This window comes from Eimeria tenella, genomic scaffold (genome assembly GCF_000499545.2).
Source record: "Eimeria tenella Houghton genomic scaffold, Eth_scaff6, whole genome shotgun sequence".
NCBI classification, from domain to species: Eukaryota; Apicomplexa; class Conoidasida; order Eucoccidiorida; family Eimeriidae; genus Eimeria; species Eimeria tenella.
In genome coordinates this window covers 235,908-246,771 of record NW_013543423.1, presented here as the reverse complement: position 1 = coordinate 246,771, position 10,864 = coordinate 235,908, and the positions used below count along the sequence as shown (strand labels likewise).

Below are 10,864 nucleotides of genomic sequence, written 5' to 3'. Positions count from 1 at the left end.
TCAGGGTCTTTTGGGTTCCCCTGCTGGCACGCGCCTTCCCAGCGCGCCATGCACTGCAACCGAGCTTTGCTTGGGAACAAGAAAAGGGGGGTCACTAAATAGTCTAGGGGAGTCTTTCCGTGGGCTTCTTGGCAAGGGGTCTGCCACATGTGTGGTGTCGTCGCAGTGAGTCTGCTGCGCCATAAAGCAGCAGAAGCAGCGACGGTGTTTGCAATTTGTGCAGCCAGTGGGAGAAGACGACCCGAATAGCGAGCTCTGCTGCGTACTGTCGATTACATTGGCCTTAGAATGCCACGTGCCCTCCTCTACGAATTTCTGGGATGGCAGCTCAGTCTCAGACCCGCTGGCCACTCTATCTAAGCCTTCCACGTTCTTTGCAGGGGTGCTAGCCCTCTCCTCCAATGCAGCTGCTGCTCCCGCTGGAAATCCTGCGGCTTGGTCACTATCGATTTTGGATTCTGAAGAGGTTCCCAATATTCTTGTTGTCGGTTGGTGCATAGAGTCTGCAAAAGGCTCATCGTGTTCAAGAACGGCGTCAGTTCTGTCCTTCGGCCATTCGGGGTACAGGAAGGAATTGCACCTTTTCTGACTTTTATGGCCCGCTGCACGTTGTCTCTGATACCTTCCTTGTGCCTTTTGCATGAGCAGCCCTGATCCTCGGCCCGCATCAAATCCAGAATGAGTTCGCGGTCTTGCATCAGGCCCGTCCCTCCGGCCTTGAGATTCCGTTAACAAGCTTGAATGTGCGCTGTTACTGGGGTCAGCATTAAAGGCAACCGACCTAGCCGTGTCTGGGACTGGAGAGGTGCTCGACCCGCGACCACCCAGCCGCCAGTTCCTTGGAAGGAGTACGTGGCTGCCAGCCAAGGTGGACCTCATCTTCGAGTCCAGTCCCTCCCTCATGATGCGGCGCAGGCGTTTTTGTTTGTCGACTTCGTCTTCGTGACCTTCACTGGAGGCTTCACTGCCAAGAGGCTCGCTCAGTGCGTCATCTGAGAAGTCACTAGAATCCCGCCGGCTTGACACATGGCTGCTGCTATCACTGTCTTCCTCTTCCTCTGATAGGGAGGGACTCTGGCTCGCGAATTTTAATACGATTGCCGGCAGGCCTTCAGAGGTTGACGAGCCCTGCGAGCCTGAGTCCGACAGCGGAAGGGGGACGTCCGCGATAGAGCCTGTTGTTCTCTGTCGTAGCTGTTGCTGATGGTGCTCTTGTGGTTTGCTGCTGTCACTGGGGCGCCGCGAGTTGCTGCCTCTTCGGCTACCTTTGAACAACACCACAGCTGAAGGCGGCTCGATGACAACAGGCACGAACTGCTGCGGAGCTGTTGTTAATGTGTAGCCCTCCATGGCATTTTTGTTCGCATGTGCGCTTTTGGACCACGTTGGGGAGAGCTCTCGAGTACGCTCCAGGATGTCTACTGCCCTATCACTGAAGGCGACAGGACGGCATGGGGATGCGGAGCGCCGCGCGACAGGGCTCTGTGCTTTTCTCCGTATCAACTTTACCACTGAATCAAACAAAGCGGTCAAACGCCGTCGGCGCCAAGCATGCTGTATAACTCGCGCAGCTGCGTGGCGATGCAAAGCTCTGACAAGGGCCTCTTGCTGACTCAGCCAAGCCTCGTTAGTCTCTTCGCCTCTTTTGGTCCCCCTTGCAGTCCTCCCTCCACTTACACCCCTTCCCGTGTCAGTCGCGGAGATCAAATCTGAGTTTCCCGAGTCCGAGGATGACGCTATGCTACTCTTTCCCGAGCTGGAAGTAGCAGCACTCGAGCCCCAAACAGGAGTGTGGGTCGGCTTGTGCACTTCCGCGGTAGCCTCAGGCACCTCATCTGCGTTACGGTGGCCGCTGTGTTCTTTCACTGCCTCATCTGCTGCATTTCTGGAAAAGGCTTGAGCCGCAAAAGGCGGTCTGAACGTGTGCTCACCAGACACGTGTTCTGCAGTGCTCCTCTTCGCCCCTTCCGCGTCCCCAAACTCTTCTGCCGTCGGTAAATTATCATGAGTCTCGTCATACTGCTTACTTGTCATTCCCCTCTCCGGTTGGATCGTCTGAGCACACTCTAGCTTATACGCACTGCTCGCTGGTATTTCCATTCCCGCGGGGATTGCTTCACTTTGCTCTCCTGCCATGGCATGGCTTGCACCTGCCGCTGCTGTTCGATCAGCAGGGACTTCGGATCTTGCTTCAAGGTGGGCTTGCGATATCCTCCTTACCTGATGCAAGTCTGTCTCGCCACTCCGCCTTGTCCTTCCCTGACCTCTTTGCGCTTGACCCACTTGGTACCGTGGGCTGCCCTGCTCAGTCGTTGCCTGCCTCGACACCGACTCAGAAGCTGAGGGTGAGCTGCGGTGCCTAATCCTTTCTTGCCTCTGCTCCTTTTCTCTCTTCCATAAGGTAGCCAAGAGCACTGTATGCTGCCCTCTGATGTGCTTTGCAGCTTCCGCAACAGGCTTCCATGGCTCTTGAGGACTCTCCTCTATCCCGTGATCTGCGGTTTCTTGCTGTTTGCTTAAGTCGTTGCAGTCCCCGTGCGAAACATTCCTAGGGGCTGTTATGCCCGCGACGCTGATGCTTGGAGAAGCTTGTTCGCCTAGCCCTTGTGTCTGTTGGAGGAGAGCATTCCGCACGGCCTCCAAATCCACTCCCTTGCGCATCGCCTGGCTGGCTGATGCGTCCTTGGCGCTGCTTTCAAAAGGCGTATGCTGCTCCGTTGCGTGCTGCCTGGACAGAGAAACAGAGCGCCACCCTGTACTGTGCGCCATTAGTCTTTTCTCATGTTGTGCTTCTGTTGCTTCCGCAATGGTTCTTAGCAGCTCTCGCTGGTGATCACGGATTTTCAAGGCAGCATGTGATGCACATGGTAGAGGGACTGCTGCTGTGTTGCCAATAGTGGCGTCGTCGTCTTCGTTTGTTTCCTCTCCTATCCCCTTGCTCCCCGCCCTGTAGTCTGTCTGAATTTGTGCTGAGCTGGTTGGCCTCTTCCCCAGTGCTGGGCTGATCAGGACTGCGTGAGACATAGGGAGAAGGCATTTGTCGTGAGTGTCCTTCTGTGATAGCTCTGCACCCACAATAATCTCCAAGCCGTCTACGGGTGAACATTCCTTAGGAGTTGGTGGCACTGATGTGTTTGGGTCCGAGTGCCAAGGGGACGAAGAGGCAGACAGCCGCCGCCGTCGTAAGCTTTCTACTCTAGCAGCCTCCGCGAGCGCCGCAACGCCTGCAGCCCTTTCTTTATGCTGCGCCAAGCAGCGCAAAATGGCAGGACATGAAGCACCTTCCAAAGCTTCAGTGGAGCCGCCACCTTCTGCAACTTTCTGGCGTGTTTCGCAGACATTATTCACTGCAGCGGCAGCCTTTTTTCCTTGCGACTCGCTCACGATTGGGCTCAACAGCCCGTTGTCGCCAACTTGAGCACCTTCCTTGTGCTCGATATTGGTTTGTGAGGGCTCTAGGAGGGCTTTGCTAACAGCTTCCAAATCCACTCCACCCCTCTGCATCAGCCTTGCGGGATGTATTTGTCTTTCGCTTTCCAGGGGTGTGTGCTGCTCTGTCGCTGTCTGTCTTGACACGGTGGCTGAGCCAGACTGACGCTTCCTAAGTCGCTCCTTCCTCTGCTCCATTTCTCTTTCCTTCAGGGCTGCCAGCAATTCTCGTTGCTGTCCTCTAACGTGAATTGCTGCTTCTTTAGAAGCTTCATCTGTTTTTTCTACAGGGTGAATCTCTTCTTCGCCGTCGTCTGTTTCTACCTCCTGTTGGTTGGCTGTCGGCCCTTGAAGCTCGGTTTCAGCATTGCCAGGGCTCTTCTGCATGCCACATATCCTTTCTGAGGTGCAGCTCTGTTCCAGTGAATTGCGCCTCGCCTTGGCTGCAGGCGGAAGAGCTCTCCTCGCCGCATTTGAGCCTGGCTCTTTTCCACTGCGTCTTGTCTTGGCTTCGTTGTGCTCTTTGCAGCCAAATATTGCCTTTTGTTCCATTGGGGCACCTTGGCTTGGAGCAGAGGCTGCCACAGTGTTTGCTGGAAGGGGGGAAACAGGAATAGATATGGTGGCAGACGCAGAGGGAGAAAGGTGCTCTCTGAGCCTGCTCTCAAGCTGTGCCTCTGCTGCGTCTGTGGTGGACGCCAGTACCTCTCGCTGTCGAATGCAGATTCGCCTCATCATCAGTAAAGCTGCTGCACGGTCGCTGGCTTCGGCGGCTCCAGCAAAGTAGCCCGCATCTGCACTGCTGCGTCCTTGTTGTGTTTCCTGTACGTTTGTGTGGCTGTTACCAACATCAGATTGAAGCGATTCAACTCGGATGCCTACTTTTTCTGGTGCTGAGCTTGCTTCCGATGGTGCCCCGGACTGAGTATTTTTTTCAGCTTCCATTGACGCTACGAGAGCCGTGCTAACTGCCTCCAAGTCCACTCCGCTGCTCTGGACAACCCGTGTCTCTCTGGCTTCATGCGGTGCGTGCTCCTCTGCCGCAGTTCGTCTGGACGTAGAAGCTGAGACTAACGCTGAAGCTGAGTGAAGCTGCCTTACTCGCTTCTCCCTTCTCTCCAATTCTTTCTCACGTAGAATTGCCAGCAGCGTCCTCTGCTGAGCTCGCATGTGGGTGGCAGCTTCCTGAGCAGCCTGTGCCTGTCCACAGGGAAGAGCATCATCTGCCCCATCAGCATACGCTGCTGGCAACTGTGGTCTTGGCTGTCTCAGCTTTGTTTCAGCGGCATCGGTTGCTGCAGCTGGAACATGTATTGCAGGCGTCGCTGTGACCTCCGGCTGGGGAGTTCCGGAATGCCACACTACTTCGTCTGGAGAGGCGCTGCCTTCCGCTCTAAGGCCCGATTTTCCGCTGATCCCTTTGTCTGCATTGGTTTGGTCGTCGCGCTCAGCATGACAGTCCTCTGGGTGCGCTCTGGCGACTCGGCATGACGCACTAGCAGAGGCAGGGAAAGACATGGAGGCAGACACTGACAAAGGACCAGGATATGAGCTAGATCCAGGAAAAGTTATGGACACAGGGGCAGACTGGTGCTCCAAGCGCTTGGAGTCTGCCAGTTCTGGTGTGATCGTTGGCAGTTCCAGCTCGCGACCGCGAATTTGAGAGGCCACCAGTAAATCTGGTGCATGGCGACCTGGAGAAACACCAGAGGGCTTTTCGGCGTGATTGTGCCTCTCTAGAGGCTTCGTTTTACAGCGGGTAGCCACATTAGAATTGATCAGATTCGCTGCAGCTGCTGGCACTTTTACTGCTGCTGCAGCCTTTGTCGTCGTTGCTGCTTCTGATGCCGTTTCTGTTTCTGGCGCCTGGTGATCGGAGGCGTTTGCTCTTAATGATGAGTTTAATATGGCTCTGCTGACCGCATCCAAGTCTACCCCTTTCCAATGCGCTGCTCGGGCCATTTTGGCCTGTATTTGTTTTGCGTCTCCTCTTTCTGTTTGCTGCTCTGTCGGCGTCTGCCTTGATACGGAGACGGAAGGTGATGCTGAGCGCCGCTGTTTGAGTCTCCTTTCTCTCTGTTCTTTTTCCTTCTCTCCCAAGGTCGCCAACAGTTCACGCTGATTTTTTTGGGCAATACTTGAAGCATGCGACTGCACACGTGGAAAAGCAGCAACTCCAGCACCCGCCACGTCACACGGACTGCTGTCGCTGCTGTCCTTGCTCGGTGGCGACAATTTAATAGGCGCCGAGTCCAAAACCTCTGGAATACCTGCAATTTGCTCCTGGCTTAGCTGTTGTTGTTTTCTCTTCTGCTGCAGTGTCGATGCATTTCCATCAGCTGAAATCATCGCGTCTGCAGTGGACGCTAATAGTGGAAGCGAAGTACCACTTCCCAGGATAGCGAGCTGCCGAGTTCCATTTGTGTCGAATTTGATCGAGGCGGCGCGCCGGCTTGCAGAAAGTTGCTTTTGGCGCGTAGGAATAGCGCTACCTTCAAGCTTGCTTGGCAGTTGAACGCACTCCTCACTCTGGTCTTCAGGAAAGCTTGAGGCCGGGGAATCCGCCTCAAAAACCCGCAAATCCCACAGGTTAGCAGCAGCACTTGGTGCAGACCCTTGCTCCACATCCCGAGTCACTTTCAAAACGCAGGCTCGCGTAAAATTAAGGCGTCTCTCTTTCAACGCTGCCGGAGAGGCTATACTGCCATGGTGACGGTGGTGGTGGCGTTGGTGATGATGATGGCTCCGCGTGCTGCGTCTGCAGCTGCTGGAGCTACTACCGCGGCTGTGGCTGCGGCTATGTTTGCGGCGGCTATGTCTGCTCTTCTTTCGACTGCTGCTGTTGTTCCCACTGCTGCTGCTGCCGCTGCTACTATTGTGGCTGCTGCTGCTGATGCTACTGCTGATGCTACTGCTGCGCCTGCGTCTATCGATGTTGTGGCTATGGCTGTGGCTGTGGCATTGGCTGCGGAGTCGGGACTCCGTCTTGGTCCTCTCTCTGGGTCTCCTTGGAGACTTTCTCGCTCTCTGCTCAGAGACGCCTTCACTATGCCCGTTTCGATGAGCTCTGCCTGGGTATTCAGGGTAGGCCTTCCGCAAATCAAACGGCCCCAAGGCTCTCACGGCCAGGGCGGAGGCACGAAATGCAATCACGTCTTCCGGGGTCGCCGTATATCCCCGAAGTAGGCCCTCTCGGCAGATGCCCTTGGGGAGCTCATCAATAGCTGCCCTTGTGTTCTGCGATGTTATGCTTCCTGTCAAAGCTGCCGTCGTTGAAGTTGGTGGTGGCATTCCAGAGGCGTCGATGTCTTTCGTTGAGGGCTGGGCATGTTTCTGATTCTGTCGGAGTTCCTTGTGCCTACGCGCAGCCTCTTGAAGAGAAAGGGTAGCGGCCTCGCTTTGAGGTTCAGGTTCAGGTTGAGGCTGCTGGTTTGGCTCCACAGAACCAGGAGCGCCTGCTTTCCCTCGTTTTGAGCTGCTGATATGGGGCTGCCGTGTATGGGAAGCTTTGGAGGGCCGCTGGGCACGGACTACAGGGATCAGAGAGGCAGAGGCGTCAAAGGGCTGTGCCAAAACACAAACACAGGGGGCGAACAAACGCAATGCATTCGTTTAAGAATGAAGTGGGACAAGGAGGAAACATCAGCCAAACAGAAACACGGGGTTGGATAGTGAACAACTGAGAGAAAACGTGGTACACAAGCAATATCAGGGGCTGGAACATAGTTGTGCGCTCAGGACAAGATCAACAGCAGAAAAATAGTAGCTAGTGAATCTGATTTGCCATTGCAACGAACAAAGGCGGCAGTTTCAGGAGCAGCAGCGTATGCCGAAGCAGTTATTGCTCGTTGTTATTGCTCTTTGCTGCACACAGCATTTGCAAATTGCACAGGGCGCGACTTTCAGCGTACCTGGTAAGGATCCTTGAGAGCTCCTTCGAGTTTTTCCGCCACGAGTGCGGCCTCCTTACAAAGCAGCGTACAGGCTTCTGGGGCTTTCACTGGCTCAGCTATTGCTTGGACCTTCAGCTGAGATGATGAGAAGAACAAAAGTGAGAGCAAAGGAGATGCAACGGTGCAGAAAAGGTGGACCAAAAAAGCCACTAGGGCCTATACGAAATGACAAAAGTCTTGGTTAGCAGACAAATGCTACCCAACTGTGATGAGTCCATTTATGAGCAACGAAAATAACTTGAGGAAAAAAGCAACAGTATTTCCGTACATCTAGTACAAGCTCCCAGTATGTTGCATTATTCATATCTTTTGTCCGTTTCCACCAACACTCCCCAGAACGCTTTATTTGCTCCAATGGAGAAAATAACAACCTCTTGAGGTCACCATTATTAGTCACCTGCAAGTAAGTCAGACGCGGCTTTCAATTTTTTAATAAATTCGCTGCAAGCTAGTTGCATGATTGTTGTTATTACTACCAGGTAGCTGGGAGCTCCTCTTCGGCCCTGTGAGCTTGTAGCTAGCTGTTCAGTAAACCCAGACAGTTTGGGGATCGGGACAACATGGCATTGGTCAGTGGCTACTTGAGCACCAAAGGCTGCATCAGCGTATGGGGCAACAATGTGGATATGGACAAAATGGACTGACTCTCAGGGCTATGCTCTGCCTTGCTCTGTGGCCTCGGTAGTGAGCTTGGATTTTCGCTGCTGCGAAGTTCTGTATGGTAACGAGAAGAAGAAGCACAGCAAATGAAAATACAAGAAAGACATAAATGTGAACATTGCAAGCAGGCAGAGAGTGGAACACGGCACCCACTGATTCGCGCACATGCACATGAGCACATTAATGTGCACGCATGCGTGCGTCTGTCATGCCGTAGTTTGCACCATGGCATGAACCATTTGACAAACAGAAAGAACCAGTACTGTTACTTGTGAGAAGATGAATCTATGCAATCTGCATTCTTATCTGTACACAGTGCAACTAACATGCGCATGTTCGTGCGCATAAATTTGCAAATAAACTTAAGCCCGTGCATACACCTTCAGGTACTCATTCATGTGCCCACATGCACGCACCTAAAGCGTACATATACATATATGCTTTCCTGTAAAAATATACGGGCGAAAGCGAAGACTATAAACAGGGTGCTTGTGCATGGACTGTTTTTAAGCACACAGACACTCGCGGTCAAGCGATTCAAAACCGTGCGCGTATACATGTATCTACCTACTCACAAATGTAAAGCTGCATTACCCGCACCAATGTATCTCTATGCATGCAAATATGTCTGTACTCTTCACATATACGCCCAATTACACGTGCGACGGGCTACACACTCTCACACACAGGAATAAAGTGGGCTTGATGCGCGATTGCAGCCATTACCTCGAGAAAAATTTTCTTGTCCCTGTTTTCTCTTTCTCTCCTAAGCATTTCCTTAAGTTGGGGTCTTTCCTGCTTCCTGATGAAAGCAGACAGATCGGGTAAGCCGCGAAGAGTTAGGGCTCAACAGACATGGAACGAAAGTACTGCAGAAGTCCACTGATGGCTTCAATCATACTCCATAGCACCGCTCGCTCATTTTACAAAAGCCGAAGAATTCACTGTAGTGCCGCTGAGGCTATTACTGCAGCTGAAATCGACGCAAACTAACTGCAGCCTTCGCAGCACAGTGCTGCATAATTTAAGGCAAATGCAACAATCGCTAAATCGCTCTCTCGCATATAGTTCCACGGAGTCATCAGCTTGCTTTCAGTTCTCCAATTGCTCTCTTAAGGCATACCAGGTCTGTAGGGCCTTTGCAACTGCCTCGACTGCGACTGGGCTGCTTTCCCCTCTAACTTCTGCGTCTGTGTTAGCCTTGGGAAGCGTCAACTCTGCGTTGGCTTCTGTAAAGGCTTCGGCCACCAGGGGGCTTATTCCCAACCGTGCAGCTGTGCGGCTCATGCAGTCATTGCGTTGCGTGCGGTAACTTAGACGCTCAGCCGTCAGGAGAGCTTGTTGCCGCTGCTGCTTCTTAGCTTTGTGCCGTAACCATGCTCGTTCTATGAGACGAACCTTCGCTGCTGCTTTCTGCCGATGGGCGTTCAACTGATGCACAGCACAAATACAGATAATATGTAAGCACAGGCTACACTGAGAAAACGTACACGTTCCAAATAGTGAAGTAGTATGAAAAGCGTATAAGCGACAGGTCAGTGGAGTCACACGGCTACATGAATGGACACAACACACTGACACAAACGAATCGTCAAGGAAACATGGAAAAGAGAAAAGTTAGAGCGTGAGAAGAAACAAACAGATGAGTACAAATGGACAGCTGTATACAAGCAAAAAGAAAAAGCAATGGAAAGAACGCGCTGGTGCAACAGTGCGAGACAACTGTAATGCACTACATGCAGATAGCAACCGGCGCCGTAACGCCTGCGTTCACATCCACCCCTTTCTCTGAACATTCCTGCCTGTCCGTCAGCACTGCCCAGATGTGTTCCCCACTTTTTTTAAAAGCTCTCTTTTATACCAATCCACTTCTGGTCCTTCCAGCCACTTTAACTCCACAGGGGTTTCCTGGCGGCCTTTGGGCTCCTCTGTTATAGTTGACGGGCCCCGGTAAGGCCCATCCGCTTCAGTTCGTCTGTTACTGCCTTTTGATGGAGAACTTTCGCAGACTCCTCGGGTCAGCTGCGGATTGTTGCCGCCGTGTTGCACCTGCAGCATTTGAGTAGCTGACGCCACACCAACGTTACTCAATCTTTCTTCCCTAGGCATGCTTTTAGATGCCTCTTGATGGGTAACCTTTTGAGCCTCGTGGATATCCGACGAGCTTTCACATCGGTAGAGGGAATGGATCACAGGGGCACACGCCTGGGTCGTGCCATGAGGGAGAGGACGACGCAGGGCTGCCACTGTTTGTGGTAAGCCTTGAGGCAACCCGAGAAAAGTAAGCGCAGGGCTGGATGTTCCTAAATAGTGGTGGATGCGATAAAATCTCTGCAATAAATGAGTCAACACATACAAGACAGCGACACTACATGCAGCTGCAGCTGAGTTGACTGAGCTGAAGGCAACAAACTGTGAAGTAAATAAACTCTCCCAAAAAGCAAAGATAAGACATTAAACAGACACAGGCTTCAGCAGCCTAAGGGCACCTTAAGGAGGCTTGGCTCTTGCTTGGGGTCCGGCAACAAGCCGCGACTGAGGGCCTCTGGAGGGACGCAGCTGGTAGGTGGGCCCAAAGGCTGTAAAGCTTTTACTTGAGAGCGATGCAGCCGCAGACCCATTGTCCACGGCTGGACAGGATCTACGGCAAACGTCGCTGATGCAGGTGCTGCACAACTGCACCCAGCAGTCCCGGGAGACCCTGCGCCATACTGGTTGAGTGCCCAGGGACTTGCAGGGGGAAATCCGAGTGCTTCTGGGGAAATTGCAGGGATTGCAGAGACCCCACGGGGCTGGGTACCCGTCGAGGCAACGGGATTCAT

At 53.1% G+C, this 10,864-nt stretch overlaps 1 protein-coding gene across 1 annotated transcript; it reads right to left on the bottom strand.

Annotated features, from left to right (window-relative positions):
* On the bottom strand, nucleotides 1-10,864 carry ETH_00020665 (uncharacterized protein; the record flags this gene model as incomplete). The annotated part of the gene is made up of 7 exons (XM_013377681.1): nucleotides 1-6,993; nucleotides 7,341-7,457; nucleotides 8,028-8,096; nucleotides 8,769-8,844; nucleotides 9,166-9,473; nucleotides 9,879-10,373; nucleotides 10,532-10,864. The coding sequence occupies 7 exons, from the start codon at nucleotides 10,862-10,864 to the stop codon at nucleotides 1-3; spliced, it is 8,391 nt and encodes a 2,796-aa protein (XP_013233135.1).